The 21,187-nt window shown below is 52.5% G+C and overlaps 5 protein-coding genes across 5 annotated transcripts, besides 11 other annotated features; 2 read left to right on the forward strand and 3 right to left on the reverse strand.

Annotated features, from left to right (window-relative positions):
• Positions 1-928: 928 nt before the first annotated feature.
• Positions 929-3,101, forward strand: ACLA_050140 (SET domain protein; the record flags this gene model as incomplete). Its single annotated transcript, XM_001271967.1, has 3 exons — positions 929-1,461; positions 1,545-1,804; positions 1,861-3,101. 3 exons carry the CDS (start codon positions 929-931, stop codon positions 3,099-3,101), a joined length of 2,034 nt encoding a protein of 677 aa, XP_001271968.1.
• A 293-nt stretch (positions 3,102-3,394) lies between these two features.
• Positions 3,395-5,070, forward strand: ACLA_050150 (NADH-quinone oxidoreductase subunit NuoF; the record flags this gene model as incomplete). Its single annotated transcript, XM_001271968.1, has 3 exons — positions 3,395-3,655; positions 3,768-3,839; positions 3,913-5,070. 3 exons carry the CDS (start codon positions 3,395-3,397, stop codon positions 5,068-5,070), a joined length of 1,491 nt encoding a protein of 496 aa, XP_001271969.1.
• Positions 5,071-5,114: 44 nt separating this feature from the next.
• Positions 5,115-5,139: a microsatellite.
• Positions 5,115-5,140: a microsatellite.
• Positions 5,141-5,678: 538 nt separating this feature from the next.
• On the reverse strand, positions 5,679-7,496 carry ACLA_050160 (putative MFS transporter; the record flags this gene model as incomplete). Its single annotated transcript, XM_001271969.1, has 2 exons — positions 5,679-6,333; positions 6,403-7,496. The coding sequence occupies 2 exons, from the start codon at positions 7,494-7,496 to the stop codon at positions 5,679-5,681; spliced, it is 1,749 nt and encodes a 582-aa protein (XP_001271970.1).
• Positions 7,497-7,878: 382 nt separating this feature from the next.
• Positions 7,879-7,913: a microsatellite.
• Positions 7,879-7,914: a microsatellite.
• A 421-nt stretch (positions 7,915-8,335) lies between these two features.
• Positions 8,336-8,367: a microsatellite.
• A 76-nt stretch (positions 8,368-8,443) lies between these two features.
• Positions 8,444-8,467: a microsatellite.
• Positions 8,444-8,468: a microsatellite.
• ACLA_050170 (nucleoporin family protein) lies at positions 8,467-15,419 on the reverse strand (the record flags this gene model as incomplete). Its single annotated transcript, XM_001271970.1, has 6 exons — positions 8,467-8,580; positions 8,648-10,324; positions 10,384-10,620; positions 10,778-14,583; positions 14,929-15,018; positions 15,320-15,419. The coding sequence occupies 6 exons, from the start codon at positions 15,417-15,419 to the stop codon at positions 8,467-8,469; spliced, it is 6,024 nt and encodes a 2,007-aa protein (XP_001271971.1).
• Positions 15,239-15,265: a microsatellite.
• Positions 15,420-16,505: 1,086 nt separating the features above from the next.
• Positions 16,506-16,548: a microsatellite.
• Positions 16,506-16,549: a microsatellite.
• Positions 16,550-16,781: 232 nt separating this feature from the next.
• Positions 16,782-19,110, reverse strand: ACLA_050180 (acetate--CoA ligase; the record flags this gene model as incomplete). The annotated part of the gene is made up of 6 exons (XM_001271971.1): positions 16,782-16,844; positions 16,910-17,184; positions 17,247-17,376; positions 17,432-17,692; positions 17,756-19,000; positions 19,072-19,110. The coding sequence occupies 6 exons, from the start codon at positions 19,108-19,110 to the stop codon at positions 16,782-16,784; spliced, it is 2,013 nt and encodes a 670-aa protein (XP_001271972.1).
• An 804-nt stretch (positions 19,111-19,914) lies between these two features.
• Positions 19,915-19,937: a microsatellite.
• Positions 19,938-21,187: the final 1,250 nt, after the last annotated feature.

The raw sequence follows: 21,187 nt of genomic DNA on the forward strand, positions 1-21,187 counted from the left end.
TACATTGTTGGTCGTGCTCTCTGCTGGTTTGCCAGGTTGTATACGGGTGGTGGTTTGTGTTTGACGTTTTTTGGGCGCATAATCCTCCTTGTTCCTTCTTTCTTCTTTTTCCATGATGATGTACACTATCTGAATGTGCATGACCTTGTATATGTTTTGATGTCCGGAATGCATAGCCAAAGATCGTTGAGAGCGAAATAGAGATGATTTACTCTTGACAGCAGGCTTTCGATCTTGACTTCTATACCCCGTAAGTCACAACCACCGAGCTGAATAAACCGAAACCGAGGAAAGTCACCATGAGTAAATACTCTTGTAAAGGCACTCGAAACATTGAACTAAGAGACGCCTAACATGTTTATATTCCATTATCTGGAGTTGCTGCGCGATGTCGAGATGCCCGAGAAGGGGAAAAAAAAAAGTGGGACACCGCAGGCTGGAAGTATCCCAATCTGCCCCTCGTGCATTGTAGGAGTTTTCCTTGCGCATTGTTGTCTCGATAGTCGATACACCTCACCACAACGGTGCAGACTTTCATCTAAGAAGAGGTGTAGAGACTGCCTGATAGAAACGGTGATTTTATATCAATGATGGCTTGTAATAATTCATCGTCAATGGCGTCTTCAAGGTAGGCTTGGATTTTCGTTTGCTCCACTTCCATGGTGGCTTTCTTATACTACTGCGGACCTTGCCCTGCTCCTCCGTTATAGTGATATACTCATGTATCAAGAGAATGGAAAGGCTTTGCGCATCGGTGTGAGCATGGATTAAGCATGTTGATGTCCTCACTGTCCAAGAGCTGAGGCTGTTGCTTTTTTTCGTCTCGTCCCCTTCCCATTTTATCTATCTCTTGCGGACTATGCAAACAATCTAATTCGAGACATACAGACCATCTGAAAATGGCGATCTGGGAATTTACACATCGCTCATGGACTGGATGATCAAAAATGGCGGCTTTCTCCACGACAGCGTCCAGATCGCCAAAGACGACCAGCGCGGCGTCCACTTCAAAGTCAAGCAAGCGTGGAAAACCGGCGTGGCCAAGGATACTCACGTCATCAAGATTCCCGTGGCTGCAACCATGTCGTATCTCAACGCCGTCGAGCATCCTTTGCCTCCTAATTTGCAGAGTGCCGGAGCGGCTACATGCTCCGCGCATGGGGTGCGGCTGCCACGCGAGTTCATGGATGCTGTTGGGCCCGCTGAGACATTCATTTTCTTCTTAATCGGGCAGTATCTGCAAGGCGAGGACGGGTTTTGGTTCCCGTATATCCGGACGCTACCTCAGCCGCTTTCTTTGACGACGCCGTTGTACTACGAGGGGGATGATTTGGGGTGGTTGAAGGGGACTAGCTTGTGGCCGGCGAGGGAGCAGCGGATGGAGTTGCTGAAAGAGGCGTACGAGAATGGAGTGAGAGAGCTTCGAAAGGCTGGGTTCCAGGACGTGGACAAGTACACGTGGTACGTTAGTGGATCTCTCTCCTTTCCTTCCTGGCTAGATCCCCATTCCCACTTGGGAGAGCTTGCTCACGAGTACGCAATAGGGATCTCTACCTTTGGGCTTCATCCATGATTGTGTCGCGTGCTTTCTCGCCAAAGGTACTGGCCGAAGCGTTCGCTGATATCGATCTACCCGAGGATGGCGTTTCAGTCCTTTTGCCCTGTATCGATCTGATGAACCACCGGCCACTAGCAAAGGTAGAGTGGCGTGCTGGCAAACAAGATGTGGCCTACCTGGTGCTGGAAGATGTTGCGGCCGGGCAGGAAATCGCTAACAATTACGGACCTCGCAATAACGAACAGTGTAAGTTCAGAAACACAGCAAGTTGTCAATTTGTCGGTGTCTGACCTACAACCCAGTGATGATGAACTATGGTTTCTGCCTCCCGGACAATCCTTGCGACTACCGGATCGTGAGTCTGCGGGCGCCTCCTGGCAGCCCCCTTGACCAGGCAAGATCTTATCAGGCACAGATGTTTCCTGAGCCAGCCAAAAAGACAGAAGATCACTACTATGTTTTCAACATCTTCTATCCTCTCCTGGCTCCGGGCACTGCCATGGAGCATTCAATCTTTTCGCCGGCTCTATTCAACGCTGTTGCTGTGCTTGCAGCGAACAACAGAGAACTGGAAACACTGGAGATCACTGAACATGACGTCCGAATCCCAGAGTCATATGGCAGCTCCCGGACTGTCCTTGCCGCTTTGAGTCAGATAGTCATTGAACTGATTACACATATCGTGAAGTTAAGAGCTTCAGCAGAAGGCCTAGAGAAACCAGAAAACCTCAAGCAGATCCATGCGAAGATGTATAGGGACAGTCAGATCCGGATCTCCGAGACAGCTCTAGTTATTGCCGCGTGGACACTCAATCGCGCACGGCAGCACGGCTATGGTGGTTCCTGGGCGGAAACCAAGCAACTGCTCAGTGCCCACATGGCTCGTATACCGGCTGAGAAATTCCCCGAGGAAATTAGGTCTCGGATACAAGTGAGGGTTCTTGAGCGGGAATCACTACTTCGGAACAATGGTGAGCTATTCACTTTGAAGGAGTTATTCGATACCCTTCCTACTGAGCTGCAACAACCCTGTAGGGAATTGTTCCAAAGCGTTCTGACAAAATCGGAGAAATCCATACCAATGCTCAGAGGAAGCTCAGAGAGCTCGCCTTTTGCTTTCCCAATGTTCCTGTGTTTCATTATCGCCGCTCACACGAACAAGTCTTCTGATCAGCCTCAATTGCCCGCTAGACTGGCCAAATGGGCTAGCTTTATTCTTGAAAAGTACCCACCACCTCCTGAGGATGTGGCGTGGATGCTGGAGGAGGAAGACGATGAGCAGATGGTAAGTTTGTTTGACGAGCTGCTCGACAAGATGAGGGATAGAAGCCCAACTGTCTTCTCCAATGTCGCTCAATTCACCGGCGACTGGCAGAACGACAATTGGTGGCTGTCGCCAAACTGGCTACGCTGGGCATGGATGGCTACAGAGCAGGAATGTGTGCAGGCACCCGATGATCCTCTGGCATTGCTGGGAGTAGCGGGATCGGGGCAGGGCAAGCTGACATTGTCTACGGTGACATATCTGTACATACCGCAGTAGAGCTGACTGCGTTCTGATATTTTCAATTCTTCTGATACAACGAAAAACCATACTTGAGCGTCATTGTTCTGAAGCAGAGCCTGACATAATGCGTACATGACTAAGCAAACAGCACGTGACTATATCATAACCAATCAGCGGGCGGCCAAAGGCGGATATTCAGCAAGCGCAGGAATTGCCGCGCCGTGAAGCTCAACGACGGTGATCATCCTCAATTGACCCTTCCACCGTTCCCTCTCAATATCCTCCTCCATCTCCTATTCTCCCCACAGCCATTGGGCCACTTATCCACCATGATATCTCGAGCGGCGGCTCCCTCGCCTTCCTCTATCGCCAACCTCTCCTCCCGCTCCCTCCGAGTCTCGGGTTCGGCTGCCCGCTCCTTCGCCACTGTCCAGGACAACGCACCCCCCGTACGGCATCATGGCGGTCTACGGGATCAGGACCGGATATTCACGAACCTCTACGGACACCATGGTGCTGATTTGAAGTCGGCAATGAAGTTTGGCGACTGGCACCGGACTAAAGATATCGTCAACAAGGGTGATGACTGGGTAGGCCTGTCCGTCCTTTGAGAATTGGAGACACTTTGCGGAATCTCTGTTCGTGCTACATTTGGAATAAAGAGCCAATTGCTGACATGCTCTTTTCATTGCTTCTCTCCAGCTCATTTCCGAGATCAAGGCCTCTGGTCTGCGTGGTCGTGGTGGTGCTGGTTTCCCCTCGGGATTGAAATACGTAAGTCGTCACTTGTCAAACAATCAATCGCGTTTTTCTTTCATTTGAACTTGGGTTCTAAGCTCGGGAGCAGTCTTTCATGAACTTCAAGGGCTGGGACAAGGACCCCAGACCCCGCTACCTGGTCATCAACGCCGATGAGGGTGAGCCGGGTACCTGCAAGGACCGTGAGATTATGCGCAAGGATCCCCACAAGCTCATTGAGGGCTGCCTCGTCGTCGGCCGGGCCATGAACGCCAACGCCGCCTACATCTATATCCGTGGTGAATTCTACCACGAAGCGACCGTCCTCCAGCAGGCCATCAACGAGGCCTATCAGGCCGGCCTGATTGGCAAGAACGCCTGCGGCACCGGCTACGACTTCGATGTCTACATCCACCGCGGAATGGGTGCCTATGTCTGTGGTGAGGAGACCTCTCTCATCGAGTCTATCGAGGGCAAGGCCGGCAAGCCCCGCTTGAAGCCTCCATTCCCCGCTGCTGTCGGTCTGTTCGGCTGCCCCAGCACCGTTACCAACGTCGAGACCGTCGCCGTCTGCCCCACCATCATGCGTCGCGGTGCCAGCTGGTTCAACTCGTTCGGTGCCGAGCGCAACTCCGGCACGAAGCTGTTCTGCATCTCCGGCCACGTCAACAACCCCTGCACGGTCGAGGAGGAGATGTCCATCCCCCTGCGTGAGCTGATCGATCGTCACTGTGGTGGTGTGCGCGGCGGCTGGGACAACCTCCTTGCCGTCATTCCCGGCGGTTCTTCCACCCCCGTTCTTCCCAAAGCCGTCTGCGACGACCAGATCATGGACTTCGACTCCCTCAAGGACTCGCAGTCCGGTCTCGGTACCGCCGCCGTCATCGTCATGGACAAGTCCACCGACATCATCCGCGCCATCTCGCGTCTGTCCAAGTTCTACAAGCACGAGAGTTGCGGTCAGTGCACCCCCTGCCGCGAGGGCAGCAAGTGGACTGCCCAGATCATGGAGCGTATGGAGAAGGGCCAGGCCCGCGAGCGCGAGATCGACATGCTTCAGGAACTCACCAAGCAAGTCGAGGGCCACACCATCTGCGCTCTCGGCGAGGCCTTCGCCTGGCCCATCCAGGGTCTTATCAGACACTTCCGTCCCGAGCTGGAGGCCAGAATCAAGGAGTACGAGCAGGAGCTGGGTGGTAAGCCCTTCGCCGGCGGCTGGAGCCCCGAGAGCAAGGCCGAGGGCAAGTTGATCTCCCCCGGCATGTAAAATTACCATTTATTGTCTTCCCCCCCTCCTATCCCTGTCCGTTATCTCTCTCTCTCTCTCTCTCTCTCTCGTGTCCTCAAGCATTAAAAACAACGAGGGGTCTCTTCGAAAATGATAAGATACGGGTTTCTCTTTCTTCTAGCTTAGACTAGACCTCGTCCGTTTTTCTTCCTCTCTCTCTTTCTAGAGAGCCGTGGGAATCGTGCTTCTTTCCGCGTATCAGTGATCCTTTTCTGTTTACCCTCTATTCCTGTTCTGTTGGGTCCAGTCATGTACAGTTCTACAGTTTTCCCGGTAGCAATTCGAATAATCTCTTTTGTTAGGATCGTGTATCCTGTAGAAGTATAGCGCCGACCATGAGCGCATCAGACTTTACAACTACAGGGTATCTCCAGATAATTGTCAATTTTTGACAAGAACCACGTTTATCTAGGAAATTGCATTCTCTGAGCAAAATAGATCAAGCCATCCGTACCTGACAAGACGCAATAAGCACCCCATATCCGGTCTGAGCCATTATTATCCACTGCACTAGCCCGTCCCAATTCCGTCGACTCTTATTTAAAGCGCTGATTGAACCCGCAGAAAATATAGCAGGAAGTTTATCTTCATTTTGCAGAACCATCATTAGGACCAGAATTGGGTCCATATGCATCTTTCTTATCCTCGTTGGTTTCATCCGCCGCCTGCTGCGCTTCCTTCTCTGCTTGCTTAGCTGCCTTGATCTGGTCGAGCTTGGTCAGCCTCGCCAGCCGCCATTTCATGCCATGCCGGTACTCGAGCAACAGTAGGGCGAACCCCGCTAGCATCAGGAGACCCCAGAAGGCGAAGCACCAGCCCCATCCCATGGCACTGAGCATGTGGTCAACGACGGCGGCACCCACGGCTCCCAGCCAGCATCGAACAAGATTGCTAGCGGCAGAGGCGGTGGCTGCGCGGTCAGGGAAGAGGTCCACCATGAGCGTGTTCAGAGTATTGAGGGACGCGATGAAGGAGAATCCGATTATAAATTGCAGGATGAGCGGCGCTACCAATGGTGTGCGTTGTTGGAGAACCCAGCCGTACGGGATGAAGGCGGCCACACCGACAGCCATGATGGGGAAAAAGGTCTGCAGCCGGGTTTGCTCGATGGGGAATCCTCGCAGATCATCGCCTTTCTTCTTATCCACGGACAAGCCGAGCTTTCTAGCCGTGCGACGATAGTTGAAGTCTAGAAGTTTCCCATTCAGCACGGCTGCGATACATGAACTCACCCCAAGAGGCCTAACGATCACCAAGACAAACATGGTTAGCACTGTTTCATCACTAAAGGCTCAAAAAAGAGAAACGCACAGGAAGCAAAGACCGATCTGTAGGTCATTGAAGCCATAAAGTTTGCCAAAGAGGTTCGGAATGCTGGTCAACAGCGCTGTGTTGGAGAGCATAGCTAATCCGACATAGGAAATGATGATGAGAGCATCCTTCTCCAGCAATATGGCGAATGCCTCGAGCGGATTCGGAAACGCGATTTTCTTCTTCCCATGCTGCTGGTTCAGGCGGGCCCTCTGCTCCTCATGAACCCGGCGTTCTTCCACAGACATCTTCCTCAGTCGGCGCCGGGCACTCCAGTACTGGACAACAGACATCCTCCACGATTCCTTCGGAGGCACACTGCCATCTCCCACAATTGTCCGGGCTGTCTCCGGCACAGCAATCGTGAATACAACTAGGTAGCCACCGCTGATGATGACCAGAAACCAGAACACGCTTCGCCAGCCGAGAAACTTGGCCAAGATACCTCCAATGACCGGCCCAATAGCCGGCGCCACCATGACACCCGCTGCCATCGGACCGATATAGGAGCCCCGTTCCGCAGCCGTGGCGATGTCCGAGACAACCCCATAGCCAAAGGCCACGGTGCCGCTGCTCCCCGCGCTCTGCACACACCGGAGAATCATCAACGCCACGTAACTGTTCTGCAGCGCGAGGCCGATATTCGCCGCCGTGTATATCGCAAAAGCAAGAATGTACGCAGGACGCCGGCCCCCAGAGTCCGCAAAGGTACCCATGAAGCTCGGCGCCAGTCCCTGCAGGATCATATACGTGGTGATAGTCAGATTGATCAGCGCGGTGGTCAGATGATAGTTCTTGACGAGCGTCGGCATGACGGGGAAGTAGATCTGGCCGGACAGCGGCGAGAAGAAAGACGCCATGGAGATCATGAGGATGATGAATCGCTTCTCGTTCTGCGTGAAGGCCGAATGCGCCTGCTCCGTGTCTACCTGCAGGGTCGTCTCCTTTTGCGCTTCGAGCGCGGATGGGTCCGAGCCCGACGCTGCCTCTGCCGGCCTGTCGACGTGATGGTACTGGATCACATTGTCGCCGTCGTTGGAGGATGACGAGGCTGCGGCTCGTCCCTCCTGCACTTCGCGCACGCCAGTCGACATTCTCTCGATGGGTAATGAGGCTTGTGTGAGCGCTAAGCGAAGCAAATCCCCGTGTTAGTTTGGTGGCAGGCAGGAGACACGAGCACCGAACCAGGGCCAAGGGGGACGTACCTCCCCCAAGTGTGTTGATCTTGCGTTACTTTCCTGATTCTTTCACCTCTTTCTCTGCTCTCTCTGCTTCTCTGCCGAGCAACGATAAAACTCCTACAGACGCAGTCCGCCTCGTCCGAAATGCGCCGAGCACCGATAACACTGCGATAGTGACCACTCTAGATCCGAATCCAGGTGGTTATGGACAAACGGAAGCCCCAGTTTAATCAGTGACAGAGACAGGCACTCAAAGTAGGCGACAACACCAGACAAGGCAGAGTCATGAGAAGTCAGAGAGAGAGAGAGAGAGAGAGAGAGAGAGAGAGAGCGTGACAATGTCTCCCACTTGATGAAGCTTTTGTGTCGCCTTTGCACAACCAGGCAGAAGAGCCCAATCACAAGCAAAGCCGGAACCGGGCCTGTCGATGCCTGGACCGGAGCCTGGGGGCCATCGCTCCTTCCCCTTTGAGATGAGCACAGAATGACGAGCAGATCGGGCAGGCGCGACTCCCTACGGTTCGGGCTGAGTCAACCTGAGGCAGCAATGAGGCGGGTAGTACATCACAGATTCGATTCTCCCATTAAGTAGATCTAGTCAAAACACGCTGGTGGAGGTACATACAACCAGTAACTAACACAGGATGATCTCCATGGGAGTCCAAGCAGAAGCTTCAAGGGGGAGGGGGGAAACGGACCGCAATTCAAGAGACTGCAAAAGGAAACCTTGAGTAGATAGATCCAAGAGACAGAAAAGAAAAGAAAAAAAAAAAACAAAAAAAAATACAAACGGAGACGGAGACCACAGAGAACAAATACACACATATCTTTCATGATACAAGAAATACGCTTCTTCGTCGTTTTTTTTTTTTTTTTTTTTTTTTTAATAACCACCGGCCATGATAGTACTGTAGTATCTCCGGCTCATCTCTGCCGTTTGCATGATGCGCGCGTCGCCAGTAAGAGGCAGGTTGAGCACAGAGGGCAATTCGATCTCCTGTGATTGTTCGTCAGTTAATGCTTGCCTTAAATGGACGATTGCTCGACGCAATGGGGTTACTCACGCTGACATCCTCGTGCGCAGTCCACCCAGCAACAGCGCGGCTCATCTCCTTGAAAGCCACGCGTTCCTCTAACCCTTCCACTCCGGATCCCTTATCAATCGTCTCACTCATCGTGGCAAGCGCCTTGATCAAGCGACTCAGGCGAGCTGGATCCCGCTTCCCATTCTTGGCAGTGACAAGACGCAGGAAATCCTCGTAGATGCCACCCCTGCTTGCCCAGCCCTGGACTTTTCGCTCTGGGCCCTCGCCGAAGCCCGAGATCAAAGCCTCCAAAGTAGAATAGTCCCGTTCAATCACCGAGGTAGGACCCACGATGCGACAGAAGGTCGAGTGCGCATCGTTCCACTTCTTGCCACGAATCAAACAGTCCACCTCCCTCGCGGCATCCCCGCTATCGCGGGCGTACAGGGCCTTTGCAACCCAGATCCAGGCCTCGGGCAGCTGCAGCTCAGCTGTGAGATACTGCCATGTGGTATCTGGCGTACCCTGAGCGTTAAGCGGGTCCGGCAAGAACGCCGCAAAGCGTGCCAACGTCTCCTTGGCAGCGCGTTCACGATCAGATGGGCGAGAAAGATGGAGCAGAACGAATAGCGCATGCCTCAAATCCCCGGTGGAGCCGAGTTCGCAGGCGTAGTCCCAGACCAACTGATCAGCCCGAGCCTGATCGACCTTGAAGGTCTCATGTTCCCCAATAGCAGTCTGAAGCAGTTGGTACAACTGGAAGGTAATCCTATTGGAGAGCTTATCGCCAGTTACGGATTCGGGTAGCAGGGCAGCAGGGAATTCCATGGCCGGCAAGTCAGATTTCTTGAAACCGACAGCAGTGCCCGAGTAGACCTTGAGAAGAACCCATAGAGGAGACTCCAGCCCAAAAGTGACCGGTGTAGCTTGTGACATACCAGCTCCATCCAAATGAGAGGTAGGGTAGGGGAAAGCGGCTTCTTCTCCGCTACTAAGCTCCCGGGCAAATTTGAAAACCGCCGTCTCGATAGGCTCGTCGTCAGAAATGCCATACCACAGACGGAGGCCAAAGGCCTGAAACCAATCTAGCTCAAACCGCTCGGTGAAGGTGAAGGTCGAGGCACGATCCTCCAGCGCGCCACCAGACTTTCCCTCACTGCGAAGCGCATTTCCCGCCAACAGCTCATACAAGGCTCGAATTGGCTCCGTCATTTCCGACCAGACGTTGTGCTCGCGCCACGTCTCAATCTGCTTGGCCATGTCGAAACGGGAAGTGGGATCTCTGCCGATTTGCGAGACCAGTGTTGCCAGGTGGAGGTTTTGGCTGGCGATTAGAACCTTGCAAGCCTCTTCAACTCGGTGCGAGCATAGCAAGTGGATAGCATGCTCTTCGGGAGAACCGGCTTTGTCCAGATCATGGGCATGTCTCTCACGCACGACCCCTGCCCACATGCGACTCAATCGGTCCTTTTTAATGCGGTGAAGATATTTAGAGCGAAGTTGCGATGGCACTCCGGCAGAAATATCATCTTCAATCCCATCGTTGAAAAGAATACTAGTCAGCTGCCAAATGAGTCTCTCTTTGTCTGACTGCATAGAACTCAGTGACGTTTGTGTGAATGACCCAAAGTCAGCCTGTTTCAAATGCGCGAACGGGACTCCGTCGGTCACCTCAACGAGAGTCTGCTTTTGCTGAGCATCAAGCATTCCTCTAGGCTATGACGTTGGTCAGTCTTTGTGGAAAGCAGCGCAATAGTGGCAGATTTCCAACTAACCTCGTTGTCTTTTTTGAAAACCAGCACATCGACATCCCTTCCTTCACTGGTGATAGAGAGCTTTTCTTCCCATCGAGTGCCCGTCTGGGGTGGGTTTCCTCTCATGTCATTTCTGGCGCAGATCAAAGAGTCCATTGGACCCCATCGTGGCTTGAATGAGTGGTGAAAGGCCAGGTCGTCTTCACTTAGTTCATTCGATTCGCCAGCAAAGGTTTTGGGCTGCTGATTATAAGGCCACTATAGATATGAAGAAGAACATTAGTGATGCATTCCACTAGAATATCAGTTCTGATTCGACTATCTGGGTTGAACGCGTGTGGTAGTCAACTTCTAAGATACATGCTAATCAAAAATGCCACGGAGTAAAGAATATAACAAAGTAAGGGAGTCAAACCTCAAGACCCTTCGGCTGCACAGGTTGCACCTTGGAAGGAGATTGTCCTGGCTGCTTGCGCGGTTGCTGAAACAACGAATTCATCAAATCAATGCTTGTTGCAAACCCTTTCTGTCGACTGTCGGCCACGGCCATCTTCGGCGTGTTGTCATGAAGCGATCGATCGATGAAAGCATTTGCCTGGATCTCGCGAAGCGCATCTCGGTTTTGCTTTCTCGGACTGATCGTTCGCTGCAATTGTTCGGCCCAATCGCCGCTCCGGTCCAGTCGGACCTTGGAGGGAGTCTCCCATGGCCTCAATGAAGGCTGGGTGTTGTCAATGTAGCTGTCGGTGCTGTTGGCATCGTCGTGCTCCACGGTATGATCAAGGTTGGGAAAGGTGCCCGCCATGTCCATTTCCTCGCCTTCATCGAATTCAACGTCTGATTCGCCAGATAGCTGGCTTTCGGTGACATCGTCACCATGCTGCTCAGTAGTTGAACCCGTGGAGCCGTCCCCTAAAAAAGACTCCTCTTCTTCGGAAGCATAATCCTGATTTCCGTTTGTCTCCATTGGCTGATTGCCAAACGCCCCTGGAACCAATTTACGCTTCTTGAAATCAAAAGTGTCGTCGTCGACTCCAGCCACAGAACCGACGAAGGAGTCATCAGTTGTGAATGTGGACGTTGGCTCTGAGCCCACGGTATTCACAAAGTTGGCGGGGGTCTGGGCCTTCGGAGTCGGAGTGTCAGGAGCAGCACTGAAAGTGCTTTGGTTGAGGCTCTCACCTTCATCATCACTATCATAATCAAGGCCATAGGTGGTGAAGTGGGGCACTTTGAAGATCCATGTTCCCGTCTGTTTCTCGTAGTCGATGAATTCGGTGTTGGTTACCTTCTTCAGACGATCGACGTGTTTGTCGAAGAGAGGTCCGCTCGTGAGGGGCGAAGGCGACTTCTTGTCTCTGCCTCTAGGCCACGAGTTTTCGATGCGTAGAATAGATGGGACGTTCAGCCCCTTACCCATTGGAGGCTTGATTGCCTCGTCGGGATAGACGGTGATCTTGCGCACACCGATCTCCACAAGGCCACCGAAGATTTGGTCGAGGTCGATAGTTGTCAGGTCGACAGGTTCATCGAAGGTCACCTGGCCACAGTGTTGGCGTCCAACAGTGAAGCCAACAACATGCTTGAGATCCTCGCGGCTCATCTTATTAAGTTCAGCCCGCGATGGCTTTATCCAGTATTCGCCGGGTTTGGGATCTCCTCCAGGGACAAAGGGAAGTCGGGCAGCCCCGTCGGTAATTGCAGATTGTTCGGCATCCTCTGGAACAGCAGGGAGATCCTTACCCCGCACAGATTCCATCTCAGCACGAGCGCCATGCTCAGGAGTTGTTTTGACCCCATTGATTCCATTCACACTTCCACTCTTGCGGGTCGAGCGCAAGAATCCAAGCTCCTCAGCAGTGGGCTCCGGACTCTCAGACGTGATTGGAACGACTTCTCCACCCGTAGTAAGAGTGGCATCGAGAGCCTTGGAGGAAGAGTCAAAACTCACTCTCTTCTTCATTTTCTCGGTCGTCTGAGCGAAATCTTCACCGTTGGTAATTGCAGCTGCGGGTGTGCTTGCAGGACGCGCGAACAAATCATTGCGCAAACTACGATCGATTGTCAGGCGCTTCAGGCCACCGCTGGACAAGCGGGAAGTACCGGAAAGTGCGCCAGGAGACAAGACACTGTCGGTTTCCGGGTCGAAGGTCTTGCGAAGATTGCTGGTAGAGAAGCTCTTGCTGAAGCTACCCCTTCCAAGACTACCGCTGACACTTCCACGTAGACTGCCACCTAGGAGACTGCCGCCGAGGCCAGAGGAAGTGCTCGTCGAACTGGAGGGAGACCCGTAAGTCGAGTAGGAGAACCCGTAGCCCTGGCGCTTGGGGGGCGTAACCAGGCGGTTAGCAGCGTTGGGTGTGATCTTATAAGCAGGAAGCGGGGTCCGCTGCTTCTGCTTGATGGACGAAGAGAGAGGCGTCGCCAGGGGTCCAGGGCTAGCGGCACTAGGAGCTGGCAAACCAGAGAAAATAGACTGGTTACCATATGGATTGCCATCCAGCAAAGAGGCTTGCAAGCTGCCGGGTACTGGCTGCTGTGCCTGCTGCGGTTGCATTGGCTGTGCCTGCTGGGTGCTACCGAAGAGGCTGCTCGTGCCAAGACCTCCCTGTTGCTGCTGGTTTTGAGTGTTGCCAAAGAGCGAGGAGCCGGCGGGTTGGGCGGCTGTAGCTGGGCCTCCGAAGAGGGAACTACCTGCGCCAGTGGTGCCACCACCGAAGAGGCTGGGCTTCTGCTGCTGCTGCGCTTGACCAGCGCCAAACAGGCTACTTGTCCCCGCCTGCTGGTTCTGGGCCCCTCCGAAACCTCCAAAAGCACCGGTTCCTGCGCCTGTGCCTGTGGCGGCACCAGTTGTGCCAGCGCCAAACAAGCTCTTCTGGCCTTGCTGTTGGGCTCCACCAAAGAGTGAGCTCGTTCCAGTTTGTGGAGCATTTCCTCCAAACAATGAGCCACCTGCGGCCGGTTGCTGCGTTTGCTGGGCGTTTTGACCGAAGAGAGAGGTGCCCGTGGTGGCACCAGTACCACCGCCGCCAAAGAGACCGGGGGTGGCAGTTTGCTGCTGCTGGGTGTTGGCGCCGAATCCACCAAACAATCCTTTATTTTGTGTCTGGTTTTGTGCCTGATTCTGCTGTCCGAATCCACCAAAGGCGCTCGTTCCCGTCGCCGGCTGTTGCTGCTGCTGCTGACCGCCGAATGGAGATGAGGTTGCGGCAGTACCACCAAAGGGGCTGGCAGCACTAGTATTTTGGGCGCCAAAGCCGCCGAACCCAGTTCCAGTACCAGTGGTGGTGGTAGTGCCCCCTCCGAACAAGGGCTTGTTCTGCTGCGGTTGCTGCGGTTGCTGAGCGTTGCCGCCGAACAACGAGCCACCAGTTCCAAAACCGGTTGTGCCAGTTGGTGTGGTGCCAAACCCACCAGTCGTGGCGGTGGTGCCGCCGAACAAGCTGGGTTGAGAAGTTGTCGAGGTTCCACCTCCGAAGAGGGAGGTTGCTGGCTTGGACGCACCAAACAGAGGGTTGGTGGTGTTGCCGAATCCTCCTCCTGCCGTCTGGGTGGTACCAAAGGCCGAGGGGGCACTGGTGCCGCCACCGAATGGCGATGAAGTCGTACCGAATCCAGTGGTCGCCTGCTGCGTGCCAAAGCCAGAACCTCCGAAAGCAGAGGTGCCGAAGGCTCCAGCCTGTCCACTAGCGTTTCCATATCTCCGGCCCTGGTTATAGTCGGCCAGACGCAGTTCCTCGAAGGAATACTTGCTGTACGGTTGCATAAACGAGATGCTCTGGTAGTAATTGGTCACATTGGAGCTGCTGTCCTTTTCAGAAAAGGGACTGAACGGGGTGCCTCCGGTGCCTTCACAAAGCGGAACAGCTTGTTGAAACGCGGTTCCTGTTCCACCACCAAAGCCTGTGGTACCGGTTGTGCCGAAACCGCCGCTGCCTGCCCCAAATCCACCAGTGGTACCGGTTGTAGTGCCAAATCCACCAGCAGGCTTGTTACCGAATAGTCCTCCGCCAGCAGCGGCAGGGCTTCCGAAACCTCCAGTGGTGCCAGTGGTACCAGTAGTCCCGGTCGTACCAAAACCACCAAAGCCAGTGCCACCAGTAGTAGATGTACCGCCGCCAAAGAGACTACCACCAGATGTTGTGCCAGTGCCAAAGCCGCTAGTGCGATTTTGGCTGCCAAAGAGCGAATTTGATTGAGTTTGTGTGTTCGTGCCGAATCCTAGTCAGAGAGACGGATGTCAGTGTCTAAGAGGGAAAACAAGAAATAAACAAATAACTGATGACGATCATAAGACAAAAGCAATGTATCTTCGGACATGGGATCCCTAACGATAAGCCTAGGAATGCGGCTCTATCCAATCGCTAGAATCGAACCATATTGGACATCCAGAGATCGACGTTTGTAGGCCAGAGTCCTAGATGCTGGTTCCCGTCGATTTTGATCGCAAGTCTATGGTCGAATCGACGACTGTAGAGCGAGGAGCGAAGGCCAGAATCCATCCACGGAAGGGAATCAGACAAGAGAAGAAGCGCTTAGCTGACGGACTAAGTCATCAGCACGTACCTCCACCGGACCCAAAGCTACTGGTGTTTCCAACCAGGCCGCCACCTGGTGTGTTACCGCCCCCAAATGGAGATGAGGTGGATCCAAAGCCTAGATGACGGGGGAAGATGCGGTCAGAGACAGTAATCTCAAGCTGCGATTTCCTTCTCTTGTAGCTGCTGCATCGCCTTAGCGTGGCAAGTCGTCCGCGAAGTGGTGGCGAGGGTCCAGTTGTTCAAAGAGACCGTCATGTCGATGTCAGAAGCACAGGCAAAGTAGGAATGGTCCAAGGTCCAGGATGATACGAATGCGCTGGGGGGTAATAAACGAGAAAAAAAAAGAAGAAAAGAAAAAAAAACGCGATACGGGAAAGCTGCATCGCATGAAGACGATGGACGAAAAAAATACCTACCTCCTCCAGAAGTCGTGCCTCCAAATCCAGAGCCAGTTCCAAAGCCTGAGCTCTGCTGAGTATTCTGGCCGAAGCCACCGAATCCACCACCGAAAGACATGATGTTTTTGTTCGGTATTGCTTTCAGCCTATGGATTCATATGTTTCCGGAGCGATCGTCGATCGGCGATTCGAGTAATACTAAATGGCAAGCAAATAGTTAGAACGAGAGTCGGCCAGGACGCCTTTGCGCAAAGTGGCGACATTAGAGACGGTCTTGTTGAGTCAAGGAGGTCTCGAGGCGCAAGATGGGGGTGGGGAGCAGCTCACAGGAAGATTGTGTTTTGTTCTAGGGCCGTCTTTGCCGGGGGTCACTTGCTCTGTTTTATAAGGGAAAAGAACGTGTCCACTCCAGGAGCAGACAGACTGAAAATGCACCACCAGAGCCAGCAAGCGTCGTATTGAGAAGGATGGTGGCAATGGGGGAGGGGAGAAGTGGTGAAGGAAGAAGGGGGCAGTGGATGGAAGAAAGGGAAGTTCAAGTGACGCGCAGAAAAAGAGGAAGAAAGCTGTTGGAGAGAGAAGTGAGAGAGGGAGAGAGGTAGTGCAGTGCCAGTTGCGGTTTAGCCTCCGAGGCGGACTTGGTTTATACTGGGAACTTCACTACGGCTACCACGGACTACTCACTTCATACGACCAGTATCATTTACTGGTCCTGGACAGATAAAGGAACCGTCAAGTTCGAGATTTCACGATTACAGGACTTTAGATACACTTGAAAAGTCTTCAGGCTGGGTGGTGAGGGCCTGGTATTTATACTGGCCTGATCCCACTGTTGACTGCTGCTGATTACCGGGAGCATTGTCGACCGCAGGTCATGTGATGGTGGATGCCTGGTCAGGCACATGGCCTCTCAGCCGGGTTCAGGCACCCTGGAAACGAATGATAGATTGTAGGTCACAAAAGAGGTCAATAATCAATGTAAGATTACTTTCTTGATCACAGAGAGCTCTCGATGTAATATACCTACTGAGGGTTCCCATCAATCCAAAGTATCAGAGCAGTCCTCGACATCACCTCTCAGGCTCCGACTGTCACGTGACAAGACACTGTCTTCTGAATTCACAGTTGGACATGGAGAGAAAAGCATACCCAAAGCGGCGGTATGCTTTGCTCTTCAAGGATGGGTAACATGGTAATTGAAAAGATATATATATATATGTATATATGTATATATGTATATATGTATATGAAATGGCTATGGTTATAATAGACGCCTGAAATCCGAAGTGAGTACAGCACGGGAATCTCGAATCACCGAACAAAAAAGAAAAAACAAAATAAGAAATTGGTCCAGGTAGACATCAGATGCCTCCAGATGATCCAGAGTCGAAAACATCCATTCGACATGCTATAATTTTCCTCTGCGTCGCTTCTTCAAATCATTGCTTCTTCCTCGTTGAAAGTCGTGCATCGTACAACTTTATTTGCCTCTAGCAGCATGGACAGTCCCAATGATCTTGTCGACCACAGAAGGATCGGACAGCTAAAGATCGAGTCAGCGAATCTGGATCAATGCAACCAAAAAGGCTTGTCAATGCAAAAACTTACAGTCGAGGTGTCACCCAGGCTATCCTCTTCACCGCTCAAGATCTTGCGCAGAATACGGCGCATGATCTTACCACTGCGAGTCTTGGGAAGGTCCTCCACAACATAAACCGCCTTGGGAGCGGCGAAAGGTCCAATCGACTTGCGGACCTGCATCACAAGATCTTTGCGGACTTGCTCGCTCGACTCAGTGCCCTCCTTGAGCGAAACAAAGGCATTCACGGCCTGGCCGGTCAGCTCATCGGCAATACCAACCACTGCAGCTTCGGCAACCTGGTCTGTAGGAAACTGTTAGCACCACGACGCCACATCCTCACCTTTCGGGTGGGGTGGTGCTTACGGTGTTCAATAAGAGCGGCTTCAATCTCAGCAGTAGACAGACGGTGTCCAGAAACGTTGACAACGTCATCAACACGGCCACGAATCCAGTAGTATCCGTCGTGATCACGGCCAGCACCGTCTCCCGTGAACTATAGCAAGACAGATGTCAGTCAGATCTTCCCGAGACCCTTCAAGGTTCCTTACGTAGTAGCCCTTGTAGACATTCAGGTAGGTCTCCATATAGCGCTTGTGGGCGCCCCACACCGTCCGGGCCATGCTAGGCCAGGCCTGCTTGAAGGCAAGCACGCCCTCCACGTCGTTACCGGAAATCTCCTCGCCAGACACGGGGTCAATGATAGCGGGCTCAATGCCAAAGAAGGGCATCGAGGCACTGCCAGGCTTGGTGGGTGTAATGCCACCCAGGGGAGTGATGACGTTCGAACCGGTCTCGGTTTGCCAGTATGTCTGTCGCAGGGAGCAACGGTTAGAGACACAGAAAACTAATCCGGGTGAGGATGGCAAACTTACGTCGCAAATGTGGGCCTCCTCCTTTCCGACCTTCTCGAAGTACCACTTCCACACCTCAGCTGCGATGGGTTCACCGACCGAACCCAGGATACGCAGGTGCTCCATCTTGTGGTGGATGTGCTCGTCTCCGGCACGCTTCAGCAGACGCAGAGCAGTGGGCGCAACATAGAATTGGGTGACCTTGTGCTTCTCAATGACATCCCAGTAGCGGGAGAAGTTGGGGTAGGCGGGAGTGCTCTCGAAGACCACGGTCGAGCAACCCAAGAGCAAAGGCGCATAGACGACATAGGTGTGACCGGTAATCCAACCAACGTCACCACCGCAGAAGAAGCGATCATCGTCGTGAATGTCAAAGACGTACTTGCCAGTCATGGCCGCGCCGAGCAGGTAGCCAGCGGTAGTGTGCATGACACCCTTAGGCTTACCGGTGGAACCGGAGGTGTAGAGCAAGAAGAGAGGATCCTCGGAGTTCATGGGCTCGGCGGCAAGATAGTTGGGGTATTTCTCAACCTCCTCGTGCCACCAAACATCGCGACCCTGGGTCCAGGGAACCTCAGCCCCGGTACGCTTGTAGACGAGCACACTGGTGACATCTGGGCACTGCTTGAGAGCCTCGTCGACGATGCGCTTGGTGCCGATGACCTTGCCGCCACGCTTACCCTCATCAGTGGTGATGACGACCTTAGAGCCGGCGTCGAGAACACGGTCACGGAGGGAATCGGAAGAGAAACCGGCAAAGACGACGGAGTGAACGGCGCCAATACGGGAGCAGGCGAGGAAAGCTACAACGGCTTCGGGAATCATGGGGAGGTAGATAGCGACAGTGTCGCCCTTCTTGACGCCCTGCTGCTTCAGAACCCACGCGACGCGGGAGACCTCACGGAGCAATTCGCCATAGGTGATGATACGGCCCTCGCTGGGCTCGTCGGCCTCGTAGATGATGGCCACCTTGTTGGGGTTCTTGATCGCATGACGGTCCACACAGTTGAACGAGGCATTCAGCTGGCCCTCAACGAACCAGGCATTGTCGCCGTTCTCGAGCGAACCGATGTGAGTGGTCTGGAAGTCTTTGTCGAAAGTGAGCAGCTCGCGGGCCATGCAGGCCCAGAAAGTGTCGGGGTGCCGAATGGACTCCTCGTATAGCTTCTTGTACTCATCAAGGTCTTTCAGGTGAGGACCTGTGGGGTGCTTCTCGTAGAACGCCTTGGGAACATGGAAAGTATCGACTTCGTGGGCCTCAAGGACCTAGAGGAAAGGGGCATTAGCTGACAGGGGCCGAGAAACTGCCGAACAGAGTCCGAAGGAAAATGTCTCACCACGGCCGGCTTCCGAGGCTTAACGTCGCCGTCAGACATGATTGTGGATTCGGGGGGGGAGGGGGGTAAGAGTGTTGAGCGACGGCTGGTGCGGAATTGAAGAAGAAATGAGAAGGAAAATCGGTTGAGAACTGTAAAAGACCATACGGAGGATCCAGATCAGCATTTGTTAGGATTTAGGAACAATAAGACCATGTTCAATGCACGTGAGTGACAGCCCAAAAATTAAGCTCAGCAATTGCCAAAAAGCAGTTAGTGCAGCGCAGCTGGAGGGGGCTGCATCGGTGGGGGTAAAGCCGAATGCGACTTACCGGAGCGAAGAAGACAGGATGGGAGAGGGAAGAGAGGATGGATATGTATCAACTTTCAACACAAGAAAGGGAGAAGAAGAGAGGAGAGGAAGAAAGAAAAAAAAAAAGAAGCGGGAATCGTAGAAGAGAAAATTGGGGAGAGTAGTTATTGTCTGGAGAGGGGGGAGGGGGAAGAACTGATGGTTATATCTATGACTACTCACTATTGTTTGGTGAGAGTACCTAAATAATGTTGAGGTCCCGCTCCCCGGGTGTCCGGTGGTCGGTGGAGGCTGCGTCTAATTATCAGTTGCCTCTTGAGTCTTGATTATTATGATGCGAATTATGATTATCATTAGCCTAGACTATCTAGTGGCTACTGGCTACTGGCTAGATATCTACATTCCTACTAGTAACTATCTTGACAGGGACCTTCGAGCCTTCAAGGATTTGACTCCTTCCGAGCGACCGTGCTCGCTCCAGAACAAAAGGACTGTTACAATTATACAGTATCCTACTCCGTAGTATCTATCTATATTTCCATCATTATTATTAGTAGTAGTAGTAGTAGTAGTATTATACATCCATGTCTACTTGGTGAGGTACCTTGACCTACCAGTTTCACCACCACTCAAAACGAATTACTCAATGTATACTGATGTTTCTTCTGGTATTAGATCTAGCTCTTCCTCCTTGGGCTTGCAACGGAGGCAAATTCTCCAGATTACTCCCGTTACCCGTACCTAGTGTCCTAGTCCGATTTTCTCCAGTTCTCTCCAGATTTCCAGTGTACACTTGCTCCGAACGCATCCAGAAGGATTGGGGCTCGGCCATGCGGGGCTTAACAGGTTGCGCGTTCCGTTGCTCCGGAAAAGGAAGTTCGGAAGGTAGGAGATGGATTTATGGATATTGAACCCAAGGCTGGGACCAAGGCGGAAAGAAACGACTCGATCTTGTGTTCATTGCCTATCCCGGTGTCTTGAAATCGTGTTGTCTGGTTGAGTGACATGGTATCCGGAGTATATACCCCACCACAATCAGGTTGTCAGGCTTTCTCTTCTGGGGTATATGGGATGAGCGATATTATACTAAGAAAACATCGCCACTTACTTAGGTCCTACAGGCACCTCAGGGATACCGAGGATCATGATATTTTTGAAAGATCTTTACTTTGAGTTTTGTGCCCTCATTCCTTTGTCCTTTTTGTTAGTTAATAATTCTTTTCTTTTTTCGATCTTATTTTTCGGAAATCTTGGTCGCATTGCCCTTTTGATAGGGGGATAACTGCTTTAGAGAACCTAGGCAGCATGGATCTATACAGGGAATCCTCCGTATACCAATCGTAATCATTTGAGGAGGAACGGAAAGCACTTAAGGTACCTGGTAAGGTACCTAGATGGACATTTCATATCGCCCAACATAAGACCAATGACGCCGTAATGAAGCCTGGGAGCCATGCGGGGAGAGCCGTCTCTGACTATTGATTGCTTTCCCACTTGTCTCATTTTGTAACTAAGTACCTCATAACTCAACTATTGGCTAAGATACTAATTATCGAGGACGGAGGGCTGACTAGCCAACTGTTTCTTCCTATGAGCCATCATCTGGAATGTTTGAGGATTCATTTCATACACTCCAGCTCTGTATCAGGTTCGGCTAGGTAGACCCCTGATCGTCTTTCCTATTATGTCCATCGGAGAGAAACCAGACAAGGTCATTTCTGTCGTCTTCCGCGAACAGATATGGCGGTTCCGATTTATCCCTGTCCGACTAGGTACCTTACAGAAAGCAGCTTAAAAATCATTTAGACCATGCAGCTAGCGAAT

This window comes from Aspergillus clavatus, genomic scaffold (genome assembly GCF_000002715.2).
Source record: "Aspergillus clavatus NRRL 1 1099423829800 genomic scaffold, whole genome shotgun sequence".
NCBI classification, from domain to species: domain Eukaryota; kingdom Fungi; phylum Ascomycota; class Eurotiomycetes; order Eurotiales; family Aspergillaceae; genus Aspergillus; species Aspergillus clavatus.